At 43.3% G+C, this 26,761-nt stretch overlaps 1 protein-coding gene across 1 annotated transcript in view; it reads left to right on the top strand.

The window, feature by feature from the left end:
* The window catches only part of KIF14 (kinesin family member 14), an 87,804-nt gene that overhangs the window by 22,053 nt on the left and 38,990 nt on the right, over positions 1-26,761 (top strand). Inside the window, exons 11-19 of the mRNA XM_039484318.1 lie at positions 455-602; positions 712-775; positions 2,465-2,649; positions 9,104-9,206; positions 9,477-9,637; positions 11,826-11,973; positions 13,161-13,313; positions 24,865-24,991; positions 26,126-26,219. Coding sequence (XP_039340252.1) covers positions 455-602; positions 712-775; positions 2,465-2,649; positions 9,104-9,206; positions 9,477-9,637; positions 11,826-11,973; positions 13,161-13,313; positions 24,865-24,991; positions 26,126-26,219 — 1,183 coding nt within the window. The remainder of the gene's footprint in view (positions 1-454; positions 603-711; positions 776-2,464; positions 2,650-9,103; positions 9,207-9,476; positions 9,638-11,825; positions 11,974-13,160; positions 13,314-24,864; positions 24,992-26,125; positions 26,220-26,761) is intronic.

The following is a 26,761-nucleotide window of genomic DNA, read 5'->3' as shown; positions in this document are numbered from 1 at the left end:
CTAGTTGATCAGTTAATTTAGCTAATGCTTCCTTGGGGGACATCTCTTCAATTGGTGTGACCTGTGTGTTTCAGAGAATAGCATGATATAAAAGTGACCTCTGTTTTTGTTTAAGGTCTAATCAGTTTGCCATATATAAAGGCACTATTCAGTGGGCAGTTTAGCAGGTTATTTAATGTCTCACATTTCAGGAGTAGTGACATAAAATTATTTTCTCGCTGTTCTTAAAAGTAACATACACAGACTTTTGTAGCTAGATGGGCATGTTAAAGCTTTGGTGGGATACTTTCTATTTAACATAAATTCCACTGGATATTGCCAAAGTGAGGATAAAATCCTCAGACTTACTGTTTAAAAAAAGAATGAGGTTTTTTAAATGTATTAAACACCTGCTTAATGTAGGATCCTATGTTTACTGTAAAAGCTGAGTTATGTTTTTATTTTTCAAATGTAGAACTGAAAGCAGAAATTGAGAAACTGAAAGCAGCTCGCAAAAGTACTCTAAATAGAGATCCTGAGAAATATAGACAATATCTGCAAGAAATAACATCCCTAAGGGTAAAACTACACCAACAGGAGAGGGATATGGCAGAGATGCAAAGGTGGGGTAGTCATTAATGTCTTCTGAATAGTAAGTAGTAGTCTTATAAATATTGGAATAAAATATCCCTAAAGTAATTTATTTTGATTTCTTTTTCCTAATATGCTAAGGGCCTGGAAAGAAAAATTTGAACAAGCAGAACAGAGGAAATTTGAAGAAACAAAGGAGTTACAGGTACCCTTTATTCACAAAAATTAAAGAAGTATAGAAAATGCTTAATACCAATAAACCCCTTAATACACAGAATTGGGATTGTCCTAAGAATCCTCTTTCCTAGTTTACATTCCTCTTTGCAAGAAGCAATTAATATTATTCATTCTCTTCAGGTCAGTGCTTTCAAATAAATTTATGTATGGCAGTGGTTCTCAAACTTTTTAGCAACCTGTGGACTTCCATTTTGATTTAAAAAATTTTGTGGACCCCCAAATCCCCCACTCCACCCCTCCTCTTCGCCGCCTCTTTCTGCCCCCTCCCCTAAGTGCACCCCATCCCCACTCCTCTCCCAGCAGCTCGTGCATGCTGGAGAACAGCTGTTCCGCAGCAACCGCAGGGCTGGCCTTAGGGAAAATGGCACCCTTGGCAAACTTTCATTTTGGTGCTCCTGGCCCCATGGGTGTGGTGCACCCCCTGCCCCATTAACCCTGCCTCCCATAGGCTCCCCACCCTCACTTCAGCCTTAACCCCATACTGTGCCCTCTTCACACCAATCCCTGCACCCCCTTCATGCCTACCCCTGCACTGTATCCCCGTCACCCCAACCCCTACACTCCTCTCCTGTGCCCCTAACCTCTGAATTCCCCTCCTGCACCCATATGAGAAAACTGCATATGGGAAAACTCACCTGGATGCAGTGACAGAGCAGCTGGCATTGCTGCTTGCTCCCCCACTGGACTGATGCTCCTCTGACCCATGCACCCCCTAGGGTGCTGTGAGGGGCGAGCGGGGAGCGACATCAGGGCTCCCTACATCCAGGTTACTTTCCCCACCTGGGCTGCGTAAGTAGAGGGCAGGAGAGCAGCAGCTCCTGGTGCTCACCTCACAGCACAGGCCAGGTGATGAAACTGACCTAGGGAGCCCTGGTGTGTGTTGGGGGGACTGTGTGAGGGAGACTTTGTTTGTGTGTTGGGGGGAGTGTGTGCGTGCACATGTGCATGCCTGAGTGAGTGTTGAGCGCCTTCCCTTTAATAAAGCACTCAGGGTCAGGGGCCTGAAGGCTTGTTCAGACACAAGTAGCTGCTAGCAGCTTCTGACCCAGAGAGGCAGCAGCACACACAGATTTCGCCCTGTCCCATCACCCCAGCTCAGTGGAGACCGGGTACATAGGTGGGGGACACCTGACATCAGCCGTGCTGCCCACCTGACCACACCCCCCTCACAGCAGACAGTAGGGCATTCCCAGTCCTGGGGAGGGCTAGAAGCAGAGGCGGCTGAACATGGCAGTGGGGCAGGATGGGCACCCCTGCTCCAGAGAAGAGACCTGGCTCGGCTTTTCATTCAACTGCCCCCCTGCAGCTTGGGTCCCTCTCCCTTCCCCTCCAAATGCTGCTGCTCCGCCTGCCTGCTGCCTCTGCCAACCCAGCTGGCTCTTGTCAGGTCAGGTAGGAATCAGGCAAACCTTGTGCACGGTGCTCCCTTTGGCGAGCCACCCTGGGCCGCCGCCTGTACCACCCACCCAGCGGCATTGGGGAGGAATTGATAAGTGGGGCCTGTGGACCTCCTGAAGTACACTTGTGCAACCCCAGTGGTCCACCGACCCCAGTTTGAGAAACGCTGACCTATGGTACAGTAGGCAGACTTTGATCTATTTTTTATAGAAAACGTTAGTGATTTATTTGTATGTATTTTTCTGAATCAATCACCTAGAAAGCAGGAATTACATTCAAGATGGACAATCGTTTGCCAAACCTTGTCAATCTCAATGAAGATCCCCAGCTCTCTGAGATGCTTCTGTATATGATAAAAGAAGGACAAACTACAGTTGGAAAGTACAATCCAAATTCTCATCATGATATCCAGCTCTCTGGTGTGCTAATTGCTGATGATCACTGGTATGTGATATCCTAAAATGAAAGATCCTTCATGTGGCTATGTGAGAATGGGTTACCACCTGCTCCCCTCCTTCCCCTCCCCCCTCCCCCCCCCAGCAAATGTCTCTTCTAGGTATGTCTTCACTGTAGAGTTAACCTGGGATAGCTTAGCATAGCTAGAGTGTCTTAGCTCTTTGCAGTGGGGACACTCCAGCTATGCTATCTGTGCCAGACCCATGTAACAGCACCATTGTGAATGCAGTATTAGCCAATGTGCAGAGATGGATTTCTGGTGGGATATCTTATGCATCTTACTGCTGTATTAAACTGGGCTGCTGTATGAAATAATTCACAGGGTGCTCAATCTCTCATCTAGCATGGAGCTGCTGTTTGACCAGGATAACAGACACGATGTGACCTCTTTTTGGGGATTCACCAGACATCACAGAGTGGTTTTCAATGAAGAACTCTTTGCACCTCCCCCTAGAAATTACCATATGTACTCGTTCATAAACCGAATATTTTTAGTAAAAAAGGGAAGCACCAGAGAAGGGGGTCAGCTTATGAATGGGTATAGAGAGGGAGAGGTAGGACATAGCCCCTCCCCCCAACAGAGGGAGCAAGGAGAGGCAGCAGAGACAGAAGGGAAGAGGCAGGGCCAGAGTCTCTCCGCTTCTAGCCACGCTGCTCTCCCCCCAGCCTCCAAAGCTGCTGCTCGGCCCCGCCCCCCAGAGCAGGCTGTGGTCGCGCCGCCTGGCCCACTGGAGCTCTCTGCTGCCATGCCACCCGGCTCACCCCACTGGAACATGCTGCAGCTATGCCACGCGGTCTGGCCCGCCAGAGCAGGCTGCAGCCGCATTGCCCAGCCTGCCGGAGCAGCTCCAGCCGGGGACATCCTCCCCTGGCCCTCCCCAGATAAGGTGGGAAGGGATGGGATGGGGAGTGTGTGGGGGGGTCCTAGGCTAGGAATGGGGTCACCAGGGGGGTGGTCACAGGGGTTACTCCCCTGACTCCCAGCTTCTCTCTCGCCAAAAAATTTCCTCACTAGTTGCTGTCCTGGCCTGTCAGGGTAAGCAGTTGGCGTGCTGGGACACTTTGTTTACTTAGGTTTATCTCCGTGCCTGTGGACGCTCAAGGTAAACAAACCATCTCAGCCCGCCAGCGCCTTATCCCGAAGGCCCGGGAGCCAAAGATCGCTGACCCCTGAATTATAGGGTTGGCTTATGAATGCATTATAAAAATTTTCCATTTCTACTTATCCATCTTTGGGGGGTTGGCTTATAAACGAACCGGCTTATGATCGAGTATATACGGTAAGTTAATCACTGCAAGCGTATGTCTGATCTGTCATCTAGTGCAGCAAAACTATGGGTTTTAGTGTTGACATAGCTAAGGTATCTGCTTAAGGTAGAAAAGGTTGAGAGAAACGTGATCATATGATGCTGTGTATAATAACTTCTCCTGCTGAATAGAAAGATTAATTACCCAGTCCTGATGTACCCTGACTATCCTTTTCGTTTATCTAAATGAGAGTTCAAGTAATCAAGAAGAGTTGTTTTAAGATCCCAAATTCAGTGAAGCATTTAAACATGAGCTCAACTTTAAGCATGTGTACAGTCCCTATGAGTTTGGGACTACTCATGTGCTGAAAGTGAGAGGGGCTTGAGTCACTTACAGGGATCAGTGTTCTGTTTAGTTTTCTAAAACACTTCACATGTTTTTGGGATGAGCAGGGAAGTTTTCAATGCCACATCCCTCTTAGTTGTGTTCATGTTCTTTGTCAAAGTCAGCCAACATCAGCAGTAATACTGCCTCACATCATATGTTTATATACTCATATGCAAAACAAACAAATTTCCTGTTAGGAAATAAGTTCAAAATTAAAATACAGTAATAACTCAAATGAAAGATACTAAATTAGTTCTACACAGAAAAAAATCTGCTAAATTCTTAAAAGCAGAATTAAATATACGCTGTCGTGTCAGTATCAGAATTCCATTCAGTGGTGTGCTGTCTGCATGTAATATTAATCTAATTTCTGTTTCAAAACACTTGTGTTTTTGTTTTTTGTTTTTGTTTTGGTCTGTGTACATCAGATAAGCAGTACTTCAGAGAATCTGAACAATGAAAGATTGTAGATGAGTGGCTGCCTCATGATGCCCCCTGGTGACCTTGGGCAGACCTGCATGTAGCCCTTCACCTCAGTTTCCCTTTTTGGATCCCCAAATTAACTCCACACATGGTTTTTTCCAGTCATAAGATCATAGAATCATAAGGTTAGAAGCGACTGCAAGGGTCAGCTAGTCTAATGCCCTGCCAAGGTGCAGGATTTTTTGCATCTAAACTATCCAAGACTAATGGCTATCCATCCTCCTTTTGAAAACCTCCAGTGAAGGACCTTCCATAACCTCCCTAGGCAGTCTGTTCCATTGTCCTACTGTTCTTGCAGTTAAGACGTTTTTCCTGAGATTTCATCTAAATCTGCTATGCTGTATCTTGAACCCATTGTCTCTTGTCCTGCCCTCTGTGGCGAGAGAGAACAGCTTTTCTCCATCTTTTTAATGAAAGCCTTTCAAGTATTTGAAAACAGCTATCATATTCCCCATTAATCTCCTCTTTTTTCTAAACTAAACATACCCAGTTCTTTGAGTGCTTGCTCATATCAATTCCATTCTAGGTGTGTGTGCGCCCATGTTCACAGTTGTCGGAGACTTTTGCTTTAGCAAGATCTGTAGGGTCGGCTGTGGCGCCCTCTGCAGTGCCGCACCCATGCATCGGAATATCAGGTGCTGCTGGTCCTACGCCCTCTCAGTTCATTCTTACTGCCCATGGTGGTTGGTTCCCGGAGCACCTCTCTTCCTTGCCTCATGAGTGGTCAGTGGTTTCTTTCCCTTTCGACTTTGTATTCCAGCTGTAAATAGTTTTGTTTATTGTAGATTAGTTAGTAAGTAGCTATTATGTACTATAGTCAGTCAGCTAGGGTCCCGGCAGGGACTTTGCCCTAGGCAGGGCATGCCCTGGTCGCCAGGTTTTAAGCCCTGTGCTGACTGTGTAATAGGCCTATGCCTGTTAGTGACCCACACGGCAGTTGTCTGAAGTGCTTGGGGGGGATCCCACATCAAAGTAAGTGTCACATCTGTAAGAACTTTCGTCCCAGGACACAAAAAGGACGCAACATTTGTTTGAGGGCCTTCCTCATGGAGGCCGCTCTCCACCCAGCCTCGGAGCTGGCCTGGCCAGACACGACGCCCAGCACTTTGGCCTCGGTGCATAGCACATCCCAGGTACTGGGCTCTACCCAGGACTGATCTTCTCCGGTGCCCAAGAAGAAGTCTAAGAAGTGGGACCCCGTAGTGAGTAAGACAGACCAAGGGGCATTGGGTCCCTGTTTGGGCCACTGCCCACACTGGAGCTGCAAGGAGACCTCCTACCCCCCTAAAGAATCTGTCATCGACTCTGTCTGAGTGGTAGGGGACTCAGACTGATGGTTGAGTCAACACCTTCCTGGCGCCCAAAGCGCAAAGGACTCTCTCCCCCCTCCCCCCCCCCCCCACCACAGGGACACTCTCCAATATGGCACTGCTCCCCCTACTCCTGGCACTGGTCTGACTACTCAAGGCAACCACAGCGATGGTTAGCCGCTGGACTCAGACGTCGATGGCCCAACATGGTCACCAGAGGAGGATTTCTCCGGCATGGAGAGGAAATTCAACCCCTTGCCGAGACAGCACCGTCGTGACTGGGCTCCTGAGGTTGTGTCCACCTCAGCGATGCCATCCTGGCAGCAGGGCCAGTGGCCAGTACAATGGCCTTACTCGAATGCCTGGGGCGTGCTGGTTATGCCGATGCCCCCATCTCACCAATCACTGGTCACCGCGTCGGACAAGCATCAAACGGCACCAGGCTAGTTGTGCAAAGCACAAGCAGATGCTGAGATGGAGGGCCGGATGCCCACCCCGAGACCTCCTTTCCCCACAGGGGATGATGCTCCAGTTCCTGCCCTGGTGGTTCAGTCATCCTCATCCTCTCCAGATGAGGCTATGGTGGGGTCCTCTCGTGCTAGTTCACTGAACGACTTTAAGGAGCACCAAGCCCTGCTCCGAAGGGTGGCCAGTAACCTAGGCCAAGAGGTAGAAGAGATGGCAGAGCAATCAGACACTTTGTTTAATGTGCTGTCCACATCCACCCCCGCACATGTCGCACTCTCGGTGCACGAAGGGGTCCTAAAGATTGCCAAAACCCTCTGGCAAACCCCATCCTCAATCCTGCCCACTTCCAAGAGGGCTGAGAAAAAGTATTTTGTTCTGGCCAAGGGGTTCGAATACTTATATACTCACCCACCCCCAGGGTCATTGGTTGTTTTGGCGGCCAACAAAAAGGAGAAGCAAGGGCACTCTAGTTTCACACCCAAAAATAAGGTTGGCCAAGAGACTGGACCTTTTTGAGAGGAAAATGTATTCCACAGACAGTCTCCAGTTCCTAGTTGCGAACCATCAGGCTCTTTTGGAGCAATGTAACTTTAAGCTGTGTGACTCTCTCCATAAGTTTAAGGACTCCACGCCCCAGGAGGTGGCCCAAGAGTTCGGGGCCCTGGTTGAGGAGTGTACAGCAGCGGCTAGGTGTTCCTGCTAGATGGCCTGGGATGCGGCCGATTCGGCGGCCAGGGTGGTCACCTCGGTGGTGGTCATGAGGTGCAGTTCCTGGCTTCAGACGACAGACCTGTTCCAGGAGATGCAGTCTTCGATACAAGATCTCCCATTTGATGGAGTTGGGTTCTTTGCAGAACAAACGGACGTGAGGTTGCACGGTCTGAAGGACATGGTCTGAAGGACACTCGAGCCACCCTCCGCCCCCTGGGGTTCCATGCACCTCAGTTGGCGAGGAAGCAATTCCGGCCACCCCTGCCACCAAGGCCTTGGCAGGTATCTACAAGGGACACTAGTTTTAGTCTCCGTTGCCCTTCCTCCTCCCGTTCACCTGCGCAACCTGGCCCAGTGAAACACCACAGGGGTCAGAAGCTTGCATTTCAAGGATGCACTAGAGAGCAACACTCCAGTCAACTCCCTGGTTCCTTCCCATCTTTTCCTCAGCTGTCTCCGTCCTTACCATTTGGCCTGGTCGCAGGTTGTCTCAGACCACTGGGTGCTAGAGATTGTCGCTGGACTACATTCTCCAGCTTTTGGCCACCTTCCCACCCCACCTACCTTCTTCCCCTTCCTCTTCAGGGATCCTTCTCACTAGCAACTCCTCATTCAGGAGGTAGACAACCATCTACAACTGGGGGCAGTGGAGGAGGTCCCTCAGGAAATGAGGGGGAAAAGTTTCTACTCCCGCTATTTCCTGATCCCAAAAGCATAAGGGGGCCTACAACCCATTCTGGACCTGCCTGGAACCGGGAGACTTGAAAGATGCTTATTTCCATATCTGTCTTCCAAGGACACAGACAGTTCCTCCATTTTATAGTGGGCCAGTGCCATTTCCAGTTCATGGCACTTCCCTTTGGCCTCTCCTCAGCCCCATACAAAATGTATGGCCTCACTGTATAGTAAAATATATACTCTCATTAGTAAATCTTTCATGAAACTTTCCACGCCTGAAGAAATTTGCATGAACTGAGAAACACACTGGTAGTTCTTATTAAAACATTTTTTTTTTTTTTGGTGGAGATAATTTTGTGTAAACTTTAATATTACCTTCTGTTTATGAATAATCCGACACTTGAACAATGTATTTTGTTTGTTTGAGGAGGAGAGGGTTGACAGAGGAGACTAACACCTGGTGTTGAGCTTTAACTATTAAAAAAAAAATAGATTCAATTTTGACTAGAAATGTATATCTTCCAATATATAACTAGAAAAATTTGCCTTCTAATATAAGAATATCAGGAGATATATTTGCAGTTTATTTTTAGCTAACAGGTTTCAATCTCTCCTCTCCTGAGTTATGAATTATATTGGTAGAAACTCCCTAGATGAAATAAATTTTATCTCTGAGATGGAGTTGTACCTTGACCAAATTATAGAAATGTTGTATAATGTGCAGCTCTCTTTCTGCCTAGAACCACTTATGTAATACAAGAAATTTAAACAACATTACTACTTAAAAAAAAAAAGTTTGAAGAAATGTGAGATAAGGTGAAGTTTTCTTTAATAAAGTTTTCCATAACCTCAAGTACCTGATTCAGCATTTCAGATAGCAGTAAATTACACTAAGTATTTTAGCAGCAGGTGTGTTTAGACTCAAACTTACCTTGTTCCAAAATGAGGATTGACTCTTAGAAAGCAATATAGTTGAGGTGTATGGTGTAATAACAGAATAGCATGAACTATACAGTCAATATTTGGGGGAGCGGGGGAAGAGATTCAAAGTCACATTATCTAAATCATGAATGTCATGGATAGCCGGGGTTAAATTACATAACTTTTTTTGTTCATGATAAGCTATTGCTGTCACACCTGATGTTTCTCACTTTCAGTGTTATCAAAAATGTTGATGGTAGAGTGAGTATTACGCCACTGGGAGAAGCAAAGACATATGTTAATGGGAAACACGTTTCAGAGCCAACAGTTATGCATCATGTAAGTTGTCTATCACTGGTACAGAAATAAATATATTTATGCATGGCTTTGAAAATACCTGGCATGAATGGTAAATTATCTGTTGACTGCAGTTTTTGAGAAGGCTCTTGAATTGTTCATCATGACAGATTACTGGATATTTTTATTTTTCTAATTTTGATGTATTATATATATATATATATATATATATATATATATATATATATATATATATATATATATATATATAAAAATAAGATTATAGACTAATAGTGTGTCTGTATTTTGCAGGGTGATCGGGTGATTCTCGGTGGAGACCATTATTTCAGGTTTAATCATCCAGTAGAGGTTCAGAAAGTAAAAAGGCCATCTTGTGGGACTACCCTTTCATGTGATGGGCCAAAAGATTTTGAATTTGCAAAAAATGAACTGTTGGTTGCACAGAGGTCACAGTAAGTATTGTGGAACTTTCCAGGTTAAAAAATAAACTGCTCATATGCTAATGCAGCATGCTGTCTTCTGGAAATATATAGGCATATAAACTGCATAAGAATAAATTAAAGTTTAAAAAAAAAAAAGACAAGGTCACTCTTTACTTCTCATAAAGTCGAACATTTTAATAAAGTTGAATACACACAATGATATTGCAGTGTTTTTATAACCATGAAACATTTATTTTTGTTATCTCTAGCAGTGCACTCTTTTGATTAACTGTTTGGAATTCGAATACGTAATTCTTATTATGACATATTTCCATAAGCCTGAATTCTACTGAAATTGTCTTCTCACATCGAATCTTCTTACTTGCCAAAAGATTAAATTGAGAATTTATTCCACTGCAAAAATCAGACTTTCAGAGAGGGTTATTCCAAATACAGATTATGATATGTTTAATGCAATGCAAAATGGGTGAGTGTGAAGCTGAGGGACAGCCTCTTGAATTTCAGCACAGGAAGTTGGTAGTGGTCCCATCTTAATACTTTTAGTCCTGGGTGAATTCTGTGCCAAAAACTAAAAAATTCTGCACACAATATTTTAAAATTCTGCATATTTTATTTGTCAAAATAACACAATATAATCACACCAGTTTAAATTATGTTGGTAACTTATTTCAAAATACCTGTCAGCAAGTATGTCTGTAACAATATAGACACTAAAAAAAATTCAGGAAATGTTTTTTGATAAATAGATTACTTACTAGGCATATTAATACAGAACTCTGAGTAATAATTCATTTAAACTACAGTACAGAACCATATTTCCTGCACCCCTCAGAAGCAGTGCAAAGGCTTGGGGGAGTCAGAGGTAATGGAGAAGCTGAAGGAGAGGGAAGTAATTGCTGGGAAGGAGCTTGTGTATAAATTTGAAGGGTTGTTGGGTATGTATAGAACAGGTGGGGAAAAGTATAGAATGGGCGGGGGTTTGAGGGAGGGCGGGAAGGCATTGTTAGGGAGCGTCGCCCATGCAGACCCTGCTTGACCCGTAGTCTCTCTCTTTCAGTCAGGCACATCTGTCACCATGTGGCCCTGCACCCCCTCCTCCTGTCCCCATGTGTCTGTGCCCCTGCATCCCCTCAGCCAGCTCCTTCCCCTCATCTCCGTGTATCTCTACACCCTCTGTCCTCATGTGTTTCTGTGCCCCCACTCAGTCATCCGCCTGCCCCCTGTAGCTCTGCACCCCCTGCCCATGTGGCCCTGCACCTCCACTCCCATTCATAGAATCATAGGGTTGGAAGGGACCTCAGGAGGTCATCTAGTCCAACCCTCTGCTCAAAGCAGGACCTAATCCCCAACTAAATCATCACAGCTAGGGCTTTTTCAAGCCTGACCTTAACCTCTAAGGAAAGAGATTCCACCACTTCCCTAGGTAACCCATTCCAGTGTTTCACCACCCTCCTAGTGAAAAAGTTTTTCCTAATATCCAACCTAAACCTCCCCCACTGCAACTTGAGACCATTACTCCGTGTTCTATCACAGGGGTCGGCAACTTATGGCATGCGTGCCAAAGACGGCACACGAGCTGATTTTTAATGGCACGCTGCTGCCTGCTGGAGCAGCATGTCATTAAAAATCCTGTCTGGCCTGGCTCGCTCTTCTCCGCCCTCTGCCTCCTCTCTCCTCCGTGCAGGGGCAGGAGGCAGAGCATAGGCATGCACATGGGGTGTGCCAGGTATGCCCAAGACCTCTCTCCTATCCTTCCCCATGTCATTGGTACCTACATGTATCACAACCACTGGCTCCTCCCCAACTCTACACATAAGCCTATCTAAATGTCTTGAGAGATCTGCAACCTTCGCACCAGGCAGGCAAGTCACCATGCGGTTCTCCTGATCATCGCAAACCCAGCTATCTATGTTTCTAATGATCGAATTGCCCAAAATGTAGCAGCTGTGGCTAAAAAGTCTTTCTCCTTCTTGTGTGTGATTTTCTCCCCAGGGGAGGTGGGGGAGATAATCAATAAACTACAAAATTTTAGCACACCCATGACAATTAAAATGAGAAGGTTTTAGACCTAAATTTCACATTTGACAGAAGCAATAAAGTAATGAATATAGCATTTGTTACTCTTTTTATCTCATATGCAACATACTAAAAAAGGTTAAAAGCTAACATTTTAATTTAAGTTGCTCACTACTTCCAGACTTGAATCAGAAATTGAAGCGGCACGATTGAAAGCCAAGGAAGAAATGATGCAAGGTATCCAGGTTGCAAAAGAGATGGCTCAACAAGAACTTATTTCTCAAAAAAAAGTTTACGAAAGCAAGATAAAATCACTAGAAGCAGAACTGGTAAATTGCTTTGCATAATTAAATGAAAAGGTGGATTGTTTAGCCTTTCATGCTGTCTCGCATACCTGAACAGCTGAATCCCTGGCTCTCTCTTTCCTCTCCTTTGAAACACTTATAAAAATCCACCTATTGCACAAAGTATTCCAGATATGTGCTCTTTTTGCACGGGGTTTTCGTTCTTTCTTGTGTTTGCATGTGTCTTGGGGGCAAGGACTACTACAAGCAGGGTACAATTTTCAGGATTATGCTGGCTTGATATAATTAATAGAGAATAATATATGGTGGCAAAGTGATAAATTTATGATACTATACTTCTCAGCAATTGTACTATAGCAGGGGTGGGCAAACTTTTTGGCCTGAGGGCCATATTGGGGTTCTGAAACTGTATGGAGTGCCGGATAGGGAAGGATGTGCCTCCCCAAACAGCCTAGCCCCCGCCCCCTGACTGCCCCCCTCAGAACTCCCAACCCATCCAACCCCCCTGTTCCTTGTCCCCAACTGCTCCCTGGTACTCCACCCCCTATCCAACCCCCCTGCTCACTGTTCCCTGACTGCCCTGACCCTTGTCCACACCCTGCCCCCTGACAGGCCCTCCGGGACTCCCACACCTATCCAACTGCCAGCTTCTCCCTGTCCCCTGACTGCCCCCCCGGGACCCCTTGCCCCTTATCCAACCCCCTGCTCCCCGCCCCCTTACCATGCCACTCAGAACACCAGGACTGGCAGCCACGCCGCCCGGCCAGAGCTAGCCACACTGCCGCACAGTCTAGAGCACCGGAGCAGGCTGGTGGCGCTCGCAGCCATGCTGCCCAGCAGGAGCTTGCAGTCCCACCGCCCAGAGTGCTGGTGGCACAGCAAGCTGAGGCTGTGGGGGAGAGGGGGCAGCAGGGGAGGGGCTAGGGGCTAGCCTCCCCAGCTGGGAGCTTAAGGGCCGGGCAGGACGGTCCTGCGGGCCATAGTTTGCCCATCTCTATACAATAGGGTATAATAGTTGATGTTCATTGACTGGGATATAACCTCCCATTGCTGAGAAAGTGAATTTATCTCTGTAATCTAGTGGCCATAAATCTCTCATGGACAGAAAGAAGAACAGACTCTAATATCCATCTTTAGTGAATGGGTTGGATGAGCTGAAGCATGTGATTTTTTTTTCCTGTACCCCATTTATTCTATCCTTTTTTTTAAAGAGAGAAGAATCTCATAAGAAACAAATTCAGGAAATGAATCACCAGCAGACTGCTAACAAAATACAAGAACTGGAAAAAGCAAAGCAACATCTTGAGTTGGAAGTATGTTTCAGCAAGAAGCGCCTGGAAATGGAGACATTAGCCACCAGACAGGTAAAATTTAAAACATGCATTTTATCTGATCAATCATCATATTTAAACAAACCATTATAATATTATTTAACTTCATTGGCTCTCTTAAAAATAATCCTCTCCAAAATGATTTTAAGACAGACATGTCTCACTTACTGCCCTCTTATTAAATCAGCTGCTATTCGGGGTATCAAAAATAACAAGATCAGCTATAATTTTATGTAATGGGGGCTGGGTTGCTGATATTCCAAACTTAGGGAAATGTTGAGCTCACCAAAAATGATGGACTCAGGCATAAATGCAAGCAATGTCTAGAATGTTAAGTATTTGGGGAAATATCTGAGGGAGCCAGAATACTTTCAAAACTTATTTCCTCAGATAAAAACATTAAAGAAGACTTGACAGCACCCCTGAAAATGAGGAATTATTCCTAAATCGTATTAATAGATGTAATACCTTACATTTTGACCCATGTAGCCCTGAGGATTAATCTGTTGGTCTGTATAAAATGTCTTTTTGATAAAAGTGTGTAGGCTGCATAGATTAATAGAATTTGCAATAGCTATAAATGCAAGATACCTAGAAGTTTCTAAACCAGACATCCTGGCCTATTTCCTCTGTGATGCTGAAAGCAACCTTTAAGACCCTTACTCAGAAAAGTGATACTAGGAAACAAACCTAATTGTCTAGGGACTTTCTGAATATCTGCTAACCTTTCACCTAGTTAGGTAAAAGGAGGGTATTTTTGACCACAAATGTAACACATACACCAAGGTCAGCCTATGAAAACAGGTACCCTCACCTTTCCATGGGGGAAAGACAAATTTGGGCATAAAGGGAAGGATTTTTACCTATAAAAGGTGTGATAATCCACCATTAGGGCAGGCGATACATCTCTCTGTTTCCTGGTCGTCTCAACCTGCTTCGAAGCCTCCTTCTCCTAGCTGTCAATGCTAGTCGTAGTATTAATTCTTTGTGAGTATGAAATAATTCTTAATTTCTACTTCACCTCTAAGCATCTATGCTAAGAAGGGTTTAATTTACAACCAGTTTCTTTATAACTATACTTCCTCTAGCAGAGGTGTGAAATTCACTTTAGTACTCTTTGCTGCAGAGTGCATTTAGAACTGTATAATATATCATATCTCTTAAAGAATTGTGATACTTTGTAATCTCATACTGCTTTTAACATTTTACATTTACTTCTTGTTTCATTGATTTTAAATAAAAGGTCTTGTTTGACTAAACTTTGTCTCAGTGTAATTCCTGTTATACCCCAATCTCCTTGGTATTAAATTCTGTGAAGCCTGATTCAAGTTTATCTTCTGATCACACATATTGGCGAGCCATACCCATATTATTAATATCTATTAATTATTACTAACATTCTTAATTAATTAGAAAATTAAGTATTAAATAAACCTAAATTAAGTGGATACATTCCACTGTCCCTACTAACCCTCCCCAAATCAGGCAACAGACTGGCGAGCCAGCCAGGAGGAGATTTAAGGAGTGTGTGACAGGAATTTCAGGGAATTTCTTTGAACCGTAAGTAAATAGTTAATTTCAGTACAATTCTGAAATCTTATTCTTAAACCAGAGACAACTTCCTGTGATTATTGTTGCTGGCAGTACGCCCAGTATTTCCGTTTTGTATTGTGGTTAAGCAATCTTAAGGTCTTTACTTTCACTTTTGCCTAAAGGTTTTGTATTGATAAATGAATATTAAAGTAATATTGTTTTAAAGTGATAAGCGCGCACAGAAAGGGGTTTTTATATGTTGAAGAAGTTAATGAATGGTACCGAATAAAATAATTCGCGATCCGTGACCCACACTAGTGGTGGCGGGAGTTAATAAAGCAAGGTATTCATAGCCGCCAGAAAGGATCAGTCAGAACTTGAATAGTTCAAAGATACCTTATCTTAGTCCCATTAACTCTTCCGGACTGCACCTCTGATCCGTCTGCCTCAGTATTCCCGATATTTGGCAGGTCCCGACAGAGGAAAGACCTCTCGATCTGCTATAAGCCATCGAGAGAAGAGAGAAGAGAGTATCCCCACTCCCTCTATTTACTTGGGACTTTTATGATACAGTGTTTAAACCGGTGTACAAGGGGTATTATCCTGTTGTTTCTGTGAAGGGACGCCTTCTATATCAGAGTAAATCAACAGAAGATTGATTCTAGTGAATATACTAGACAATACTAGATTCTAGTGAATATACTAGGAAAAGAAAGAGATGAATTCTCTATTTCGTAGTAAGAGTGTTAAAAGTGAAGATAGCACAGGAGTGGAGTGTGTTGGAATTTCTAGTAGTTTAGCTTTGGAAAACTTTGCTAGGAAATATATTCAGGAACATAGTGGAGGTTTGGAGCAGCTGAGAAATAGTAGAATGATTTCTGAGCAGAGAAACCCATGGGGTTTTGTGAGTAATGTATTTGAGGATGAAACAGAGCAGAAAAAGAAAAAAGCTAAGGTGGTGAAGGGAATAGCTGTTGAATGCTTGCTTGTAGCTTGTAGTTCATTGGGAAAGAAATTGGATAAAAAGATGGAGTTACTCAGGGAAGTTCAGCAGATGCTGGTAGCCTATAGAGTGGACCGTGGTCGGCTGTTGGAAAAGATTAAAGAACTAGAAAATGGAGAAAATAGAGCAGAGGAAGTTGAAGAATTGATTCCCATTCCTATTGGTATGGTGGACCCGACAGAGGTAGAAAATCTTATTGGACCAGTGACTAGAAGTAAAACAAGAGAATTAGCAAACACAGTACCTTCAGAAGCGAATCTTGAATCTGTAGAGTCAGAAGAGGAAATTGGCAGTGCAGAGAAAACTGACAGTCTGCCGATAAGAGACGGAAGTTCTGAAGTGACAGTTCAGGAGGCGGAGACAAGTGTCACAGTCAGTGAAGCAGTTAGTGACACAAACAGAGAAGCAGAGAAAGAGGAAAAGATCTCTACTTCTGTAGAGACAGCTTCTGTGAGTGTACCTTTAGAATCGGTCATTGTTCAAGGGTTGGAAGAGGCTGTATCACAGGTAACACAGGTAGCTAATGCATGTGATGTAGTGATCTCTAAGTTACAAAGAGAGCTACAACAACAAGCAGGGAATAGAATTCTGCTCCTCCACCCAATGTTACATTAGCACCATATAGAGTAGAAAATCCAGTCCCTTTGGGTGGACATTTATTGGCATTCGGGCAATCAACATTGCCTAGACCCCAGGAATTTCGTGGGTCCTCTACACCCCCGTGGTATATGCTGGTATCACCTAGTATATCGGTAGAACGCCCTACCACGCCAGACTTTAGTGGACTAAGAGATGTCCTGCGTCAGTGTGGAGACACTTTGGATGTAAGCCATAGATATTTCATGGAAAGTTATCCTAGATACCCAGGATTCTCTCCAGTGGAAAGTTTTGATGGTTCAGATGAGGAAAATGTGAATCCAGGTAGAAGGAGGCAAGGAATAGAAATTGTAGATTTAAGCTCAGATGAAAGCTCAGATTCAGATCCAGAAGAAGGAACTGCAGGTTCCAATTCTGATTGTCCTGTAGCAGTTGTTACAGATATTAAAACCTTAGACCTGGTAGCTAAGCAAGTAGGAATGATGGAGGATTCTTCAGTTGCTATGCATGCACAACGTGTGCAGGAGACAGCAAAAGTGTTTGGCTTACCAAGGGAAGATTGGGTTAAAATCTTACAACTCACAGTGAATCGAGCATTGTGGAGTACTTTGCCACTTAAGTTTAGGGTAGGAGAGAAAAGTTTTCAAGAGACAGTAGCCCTATTGGAACATAACCAGCACCCAGGGCAAGCTGGAGTAGCAATTCTGTCTAACTTAAAGCAGAAACCTAATGAAACTCCACATCAGTTTCATTTGCGGTTGAGTGCAGCTTGGCGAGTCATATCAAAGAGGAAACAGATGAACTGCCATATATCAGTCTGTTAGTTAATAATTCTATTCCTCAGTTAAGAGAAATGGTTAATATGCATATCACTGAGGATATTTCTTTAAAATGAACATTAGCCTTATTGGCTAAAGCAGATGCACAGGAGGCTCTAAATTAGGTGGCGTGGAGCCCCGGTTGCAGTACTTCAGGAACCACAAACTAATCCTACGGTGAGGATTGAGGACCTCAACCTCAGCCAGGATTAGGACGAGGAGTTCCTAAATTCCCTAAGTATCAACGTTGGCAAAATGACCCTAACCCACGTAATAACCCTGGACCTTCGGTGGCCAGGCCCTCGACAGGGTTATGCGTTTGGATCCTATGCAGGAGCCCGGGATCGTGTTCCTTTCTTTTCAGATGCTGCACAGAACAGTTCACGTCTGCAGAGACCCAAATCACCGCCTTTGCACAAAACTGAGGACTCAGTTGTAAAAATGTTTAAGACAGTGCAACAGACGCTTGAGGCTCAACGACGGGCTATCCGAGAACTTCATGCCCGTGTGAATGAGCTGATGATGATGGAAGGCCAAGGCTCAGCAACCTTGAACCGTCCAGTGGCCTCCGTCGATCCATCCCCTTTTCCCCAGTGGACAGCCACTCCTCCAGAATTGGCTGCCTCTGAGGAGATAGAGGAGGAACCCCTTGATTATCTGACAGCATATGCTGCATGACTACAAACAACCCCGAGTGTAGTCATAACCCCTTTAGACAGAGATACAAGTGGAAGACCCACAATATCTGCAGTGATAGAGGGACTAGACAGGAATCTCATTATAGATACTGGAGCAGCAATCAGTATTCTCCATGTCGAGGATCCTAGATCCTCTCCTCTATCATCAGGATGTACCAAGACACTTGCAACTTTTGCAAGTAATCAGGTTACTACCACACTTTCTACACCCCTTGAAGTACAAATAGGTCACCTAAGAAAGAATCATACTTTTGCATTAATGAAGTTAGCAGACCCAAAGAATTCCTTATTGGGAACTGATTTCTTATACAAACAGGGATGTGTTCTTGATTTGTGTAACCAATTATTGTGTCTTTCAGTAGAACAGGAAAAGGATGACTCTCCAGTAGTCATACCTGAGTGTGGCATGGTATCTCCAGTGGAGGACTTTGAACCTGAAGGGTATAATTTGGACAAAATAGTGGCTAAACATGCAGACCAACCTGAGTTACAGGCATTACTGTACAAACATGCAGATGCCTTTGCTAAACACAAACATGACTGTGGATGCATGGCTGTCACTATTGTTGTGGAAGGAGGAGAAATTTCAGCCCAAAAACAGTATCCTTACCCAGAACAAGCAAATCCATACATAGAAAAAACTATTAAATCCTTGTTGACACAGGGAGTACTACGAAAATGTACTTCCACTGCAAATTCACCTATTTGGCCTGTTAAGAAACCGGATGGTTCATGGCGTCTCACAATAGATTACAGACGCCTAAACCAGGTCACACCAACTTGTGCCCCCACAGTGGCCAAAATGCCAGATCTAATCAAATCCTTTGATCCAGAGGCTGTATGGTTTACTGTATTAGATATCAGTAACAGCTTTTGGACATTACCATTGGCACACATTTCACAGTACCGTTTGCATTTAGTTTTCAGGGAGTGCAATATTCTTGGACACGTTTGCCCCAGGGATATAAAAACTCTCCAGCTCTATTCCATGCACAAATGAGACGGATACTGTCATCATTTTCTAAACCAAATGTTCTATTTCAATATGTAGATGATCTGTGTTTAGCAACACAGACGAAAGAGGAGCATTTAGAAAGACTTGACGAGCTCCTGCAAATTCTAAAAGAAGCAGGATTAAAGTGCAATCCAGCCAAGGCTCAGCTAATGGCTAATTGTGTCTCTTTCTTGGGCCTCACCCTGACAAAATGGGGTAGAACCCCAGCGCAACAGAAGGTGGATGCAATCCAAACATTGCCTTTACCACAGGAACCTACGGCTTTAAGAGCTTTCCTAGGTTTAACTGGGTACCACAGGGATTTCATCCCTAATTTTGCTTCTATTGCAGGTCCTTTGTACCAACTTCTAAAGAAAGGTGTACAGTGGGAATGGTCTGAGCAACACACGGAGGCAGTATCCCAACTAAAACAGGCCATTATCAAGGCTCCGGTGTTGATCACACCAAATCCTGAAATACCCTATCATCTGGAGGTAGCGGTGAGTGTTAATGCTGGCGGCTGTGGCCTCACAAGAAAGGCATGGGAAAATCAGACCTGTGGCCTATGCCTCACGTTTAATGTCATCAATTGAACTCAAATATGACAATTGTGAAAAGTATCTATTGGCAACCAGTTGGGCCATACAACACTTTTCTTTTCTAATTGGCCTCAGCCCGATCATATTACACTCATCGCACACTCCTCTTCAGTTTTTACTGTCCAACAGGGTAAAAGATGGGCAAGTTTCAAATGCTCGCCTTGCTCACTGGGCATTATTACTGCAAGGAAAAGATATTGCAGTCAAACCTATTAGGACACCATCCTTGTTACCAACAGCTCTATTATATCAGGAGAGCCACACAAGTGTCCCAACTTTGATCAATTGGATCTAAGGGGGGAGGAAAAACAAACGCTCTTTCAACCTTTAATCCAGGAGACAGATCCCATTAATAGGTATAAATTCTTTGTTGATGGTTCTAGTTATTACCATCAAGGCAAACCCTATACTGGGTGAATCTATGCAGTTCCCCTGAGAAAGGAGAGCCTTGGGAAAAGGCATATTCATGCACTCCACATTCGGCTCAATATGCAGAATTAGCTGCAGTGGCTTGTGTGTTGGAGTACTGTGTGCAGTTCTCCATCACCACCACATACCAAGATATCTGTCTGTTTTCAGACTCTGCATGGGTATGCAATTCTCTCACAGAGTTCCTACCATATTGGGAAACAAATGGTTTTACATCTTCTGATGGCACACCTATTAGGTATGCATCACTGATGAGATACATCCATTGGTTAACAGTAATAGTTACTGTTTCAGAGCGGCCAATCAAAATAAAAAAGGTAAAAGCTCACTGGAAATTAGACCCTTATGCTATGGAAAATGAGAAAGCTGATAAATTGGCCCGTGAAGGAGCCCGATCAGGAGAATTTTGGGAAAGTAAGGATCAGGAGTATTCTGTTATTACCCCTAATCCTAAATGTCCTATAGCTGTAACTAAATTGGTACAACCCAATATACCAGATCTATAAGACATGCAAAAATTGGATAAGGACATAATAAAAGTAATTCTAGAGCTTTCCAAAATAGACAAAGAGGGATCACTAACAGTAGACCCTTTGTACAAACGACATGAACAGCAGTTACAAGTCGTAGATGGAGTTCTCATGTATACAGGAGGTCCTTTCCCTGTGTGGGTAGTTCCAGCTCACCTACGAAGGGAAATGATGTACATGGTCCATGACACTCCTACAGGAGGACATCAGGGAGTGGACAAAACTGTCCAACGTCTTGCATCTGTAAGGTGGTGGCCACTTCTTAGGATGGATGTGCAACAATATTGTGAAAATTGTCTGGCATGTGCCCAAGCTAATCCTACTCCATCCAAAAGAAATGCGCCACTAAGATCCCAGGTGTATGAAGGTCCGTGGATGGCTTTGCAGATTGACTTTGTAGGTCCTTTGCCAAGGACCCAAAGAGGTAACCAATATTTGTTGGTGATTATCGATCCTTTCTCAAAGTGGATAGAGGCATTTCCTCTTAAAGCCAATACTGCAAAAGCCACTGCCAAGGTTTTGGTAGAACAAGTCTTCTCTCGCTGGGGGATCCCTGCAAAGGTAGAATCAGACCAGGGATCACATTTTACAGGACAGTTCTTTAGGGATTGTCTTAAATTGATGGGAGTCCCGCAGAGACTACACATCCCATACAGACCACAGTCATCTGGGATGGTGGACAATCGGACTATAAAAGTGATGTTGAGGAAACTGGTTGATGCCAATGGGACACCCTCATGCCTTTAATTTTAATGGCATTGAGGCGACACGACGCTGCATCTACTGATAAAACACCTTTGAAGTGATGACAGGCCGAACAATGAGATTACCAGAACATTTAATTTGGCAAGCTAGTGGCACTCAATTAGAGGTAATAAAAATGGATACCTACCTGCAAAATCTGCAAAAACATTTAAATCACATTCACTTGCAGGTGGCTGCTAAATTGGGAAAATCCAGACGTAAGGCAAAGGCTTACTTTGACAAAAACCAGAGAGAGAATACTTGGGAGGTAGGAGATCAAGTAATGTTATTGTCATATAAGTCACCAGAACATGGGTTGTGTAATCGATGGATTGGACCTTTCCAAATCATTGATAAACTCAGTTCAGCAGTATATAAGATCAGAGTAACAGGAGGAAAGCATAATAGAGACAAGATTTATCATGCTAACCAATTAAAGCTGTATCGATCGTCCAGGTCGCAGGAGCAACTTCCTCCTCAGGACTTAAGTGATCAGACGAAATCGCAACAACTGGAGCCCAGCAGTTTGCAACCATGAAATTGACATTGACATTTTTGACTTATTACACCCTTATTGTTGCTCTAAGGGTAGGACTATGCCAAAATATTAAGTCTGAAACCGAACTAGTGCAACCCCAGGAAACCATTCGACCGGATCGCACTCAGTTGTCTGAACCCAAGCAACAGAACATACCAACAAAGAAGGAACGGACTATTATACTTAATCCAGAACTGGTCAACAACCCGATTCAACAGGTTAAGGGAATTCGGGGGGAGGATGTTATTTTTGAATATCAATTAGTAGAAGTAACTACCCTCTAGTGGTTGGAAAAAGATGTGTTAATTGCTTTTAAAGTTGATTGCTTTAAACAATGATCAGAAAAGAGATCAGCATTTGGGGAAAGAAATTATATGTTCTGCATATGGAATATGTTGTAAGCACAATTACTGATGCATTACGATCCTTAAAATTAGGAGAAGTCCCTGACTTAATTAAGGATGAACAACTAATGAGTTGGTATTGTCCTAAATGTTTTCAAGAGCTGGAAAAGGAAAGATCCACTTGTTTGGATACATGCCAGCATTTGTCAGTGGGTGCTATGAGAGAGATAGGATCTGTGACACCTCACCCCAACCAAGACAGTTGTTCTCTTACAAAAGATTGTATGATGGCACGGTCTTTGTATGTCTCATTCACGGTCTCGTTACCAGTGTTTGACCCAGACAGAGATGTATACAGGCAATTGGCTGCTATCCATTCTATAGGTCACCTCAAAGATGACATCTACAGGGAACGCGTTAATGCACCTCCCCTGGTAGTCTATCACACTCCAACTCAGACTTGGAAGGTACCACAGATGGCCTGTTGTTCTGAAAAGGGACCCCAGTATATCTGTAGGTGTAATGTGTTTGAAACAGACACTGTTTTGTGTGGACTACAAAGAGAGAAAGCACAGAATTCATCATCGTCATGCCTAGTGAGGCTGACCACATGGAAGACTCCGATGGAGAGGGTGACCTATGCTGGAAGGAACCAATTTTGCGTGGTTACCAACCAAAAGAGGTACCAGTATGGTCCCTTGGAGTGTCCTGTCACAGAGCCAAATTTCTGTTTTACCCCAGAGCAACCCACGGTAATAGGAAATCAAGTTATTTCCCCTATTCCTATTTTTGAGAACATTACCATTATTCAGTCTAACCCTGATTACCAGAATTTAACTATTCAAAGTACACCTACTTTTCTGGCTTATATTCCACCATTAGGGTTGCAACTGAAATCCTTAATGACTCGTAAAGAGACTCACCTCATTCAAATTACTAACAATATGGATGAAGCCCAACAAGTTATTACCCAATTAATGAATGAAGGGAATGAGCCTGTAATAACTTCCAGAGAAAATTTCGGATTAAAAGTATGGATAATTATCCAAGGAATTGGGATTGTGATTAATTTCCTTATGTTAGGTTATATGCTGTATAAATGCAACAAACCCAAGCCAAAAACTAGGCAGAGACCTAGACAGACACCCAAACAATCCCCTAAACAAATGCACAGACGAGCACCATCTGGGGATAAAGATGAATATATATACATGGTGCCCATTCCTGATACATACCAAAATTTGCCCAGGTATGAAACTAAAAAGGGCCCCACAGATATTAAGTCCTAGGTGACGGGGTTTCTTTATGTAAACCACCCGTCAAAAGCCCTGAGGATTAATCTGTTGGTCTGTATAAAATGTCTTTTTGATAAAAGTGTGTAGGCTGCATAGATTAATAGAATTTGCAATAGCTATAAATGCAAGATACCTAGAAGTTTCTAAACCAGACATCCTGGCCTATTTCCTCTGTGATGCTGAAAGCAACCTTTAAGACCCTTACTCAGAAAAGTGATACTAGGAAACAAACCTACGTAAATTGTCTAGGGACTTTCTGAATATCTGCTAACCTATCACCTAGATAGGGTAAAAAGGATGGTATTGTTGACCACAAATGTAACACATACAACCGCAGATGCGTCATATAATACACAAAGGTCAGCCTATGAAAACAGGTACCCTCACCTTTCCATGGGGGAAAGACAAATTTGGGCATAAAGGGAAGGATTTTTACCTATAAAAGGTGTGATAATCCACCATTAGGGCAGGCGATACATCTCTCTGTTTCCTGGTCGTCTCAACCTGCTTCGAAGCCTCCTTCTCCTACGAAAGCTGTCAATGCTAGTCGTAGTATTAATTCTTTGTGAGTATGAAATAATTCTTAATTTCTACTTCACCTCTAAGCATCTATGCTAAGAAGGGTTTAATTTACAACCAGTTTCTTTATAACTATACTTCCTCTAGCAGAGGTGTGAAATTCACTTTAGTACTCTTTGCTGCAGAGTGCATTTAGAACTGTATAATATATCATATCTCTTAAAGAATTGTGATACTTTGTAATCTCATACTGCTTTTAACATTTTACATTTACTTCTTGTTTCATTGATTTTAAATAAAAGGTCTTGTTTGACTAAACTTTGTCTCAGTGTAATTCCTGTTATACCCCAATCTCCTTGGTATTAAATTCTGTGAAGCCTGATTCAAGACGAACTTTTATCTTCTGATCACACATATTGGCGAGCCATACCCATATTATTAATATCTATTAATTATTACTAACATTCTTAATTAATTAGAAAATTAAGTATTAAATAAACCTAAATTAAGTGGATACATTCCACTGTCCCTACTAACCCTCCCCAAATCAGGCAACACCCAGATTAGGTTTTTACATTTGCTGATTGCAGTAGACACCAAAACTTCATTATTTTCCATGACTGCTAGTGCACATTTTCTTTCATCTTTAAACTTCTATGATAGATTTTTTCTTTTTTAAATAATAGAAAATTCTGTTCCCTTTTTCTTGAATTCAGTAGTCCCATTTAAATAATAAATGCTCCAGCATATACATGTGAGAATTTAAGCAAGCAATGAAAATTGGTAGAATTTGTGTCGTCTTAATTGATGTAGTAGAGGGATCAGATAAAAAAGAAGTTTATTGTAAAGCATGCAGCCTCAAAAGATAAAATAACCTCTCACCCCATTTTATTCTTTGCTTCTTGTAAAAACATTGTCATGGATGGATCTGTCTTTTCTTTAGGCTTTAGAAGATCATACTATTCGTCATGCAAAGATTCTTGAAGCTCTGGAGGCTGAGAAGCAGAAAATTGCTGAAGAAATAGAAACTCTCCAGCAGAATCGTGGAAATGGGAATAAAACTATAACTAGTATGTGTGTGGGGTGTGTATGTGTGGAGAGATTGTGTACAGCAGGGGTGGCCAACCTGTGGCTCCGGAGCCATATGCTGATCCTTATCTAGGCACTGATTCCGGGACTGGAGCTATAGATGCTAACTTTCCAATGTGCTGGGGGGTGTTCACTGCTCAACCCCCTACTCTGCCCCAAGCCCTATCCCAACTCCACCCCTTCCCCTGAGCCTTGCATGTCCTCGCTCCCCCCAAGCCTCCTACACACGTGAAACAGTTGATTGTGGTGGGAGGTGGGAATAGGCGCTGTTTGGTGGGGGCTGCTGGCAGGTGGGAGGCACTGAGGGCTGAGGAGCAGTTAGGGGGCTGCTGAGATATTACCGTGGCTCTTTGGCAATATACTTTCGTAAATTCTGACTCCTTCTCAGGCTCAGGTTGGCCACCCCTGGTGTACAGTGTAACTTTCAATTCATTATTATTTCCTTTGCTGTCTGGCAATGGAGAGAGAGGCTTTCTCCCCTTTTCGTCCCGCTTGCTGGGAGGTTTACTTTCTGGCAGAGAGACCTCTTTAGTCTCTGTTTTCACTATGCTTCTTGTGAGAAAATTGCTGCATTTCTGGCTGAGATGGGATCCTAGTAGCTTAATCTCTTACCCCAGCACGTTATCTCAGTGGTATTGAAGTTATAAGATCTTCATCTTTATTGTTGGGATGTGATCCTTGCCCTTTTTGAGACATGCATATCAGGCAGCGGTAGAGTGATACTTTGTTCACATTTAGTTGGGCTGGGTGAACAAACAGAAACATGTAGATTAGCGTACTTTCTCAGCAGACCAAAGGCTCTCCCATCATCAGACAGTCTAGGCTTTGTGGGAAAGAGCAGGAAACACAGTTGTGGAGGCTGAAGGACCAGAGCAGGAAGGTAAAATGTATTTGTTTCTAAAACCATGCAAATGCGATACCTGCAATGATTTAAATGACATTCCAGTTTTGAAATATCCTTTGAAAGTGTGAACTGTTTTTTAATGTTTTCAGTAAATTGGAAATCCGTGAGACTGCTTTGTCCACCGAACTCCTTTAAAGGTCTCCCTTTTTTGGTCTGGAATCATTTCATTATGTTTGATCCAGTCAACCATAATCTTGTGTTTTTTATTTAGGTAAGCCTAACTGGAATTCTATGAAACTCTCTCTGATGATCCAGGAGGCCAATACCATTAGTAGCAAATTAGGAAAGCACACAGTCTTCTGCAGGTGAGTTACCTAATTCACATACAAGGCACATGATAAAAAAAACCAACAACCTAAATTTGATGTTGGATGTGGAATGAGCTTATCTTTTTTTCTTAGAAGACTTTTGCTTAATACTCTTATCTCAAACCTGTTGGTTTGTAAGCTATTTTGAGTAAACTGATTTATAATAAATACACGACAGAGAAACTTCTATTTAAGGCTTCTCAAGAGCCAGGATCTTGTATATTATTTTGGAATTTCTCCCTTGAATCTGACTGTTACAAGAAAATTTTACAGAACCAACCTGATTACTCCTGTATTAGGAGTATTGTAAGCAAGACACGAGAAGTAATTCTTCCACTCTACTCCGCACTGATTAGGTCTCAATTGGAGTACTGTGTCTAGTTCTGGGTGTCACATTTCAGGAAGGATGTGGACAAATTGGACAAAGTCCAGAGAAGAGTGACAAAAATGATTAAAGGTCTAGAAAACATGACCTGTGAGGGAAGATGGAAAAAATTGGGTTTGTTTAGTCTGGAAAAGAAAAGACTGAGAGGGGACAA

Source organism: Mauremys reevesii, linkage group 8 (assembly GCF_016161935.1).
Source record: "Mauremys reevesii isolate NIE-2019 linkage group 8, ASM1616193v1, whole genome shotgun sequence".
Taxonomy (NCBI): Eukaryota; Metazoa; Chordata; order Testudines; family Geoemydidae; genus Mauremys; species Mauremys reevesii.
This window is presented reverse-complemented; position numbering and strand designations above follow the sequence as displayed.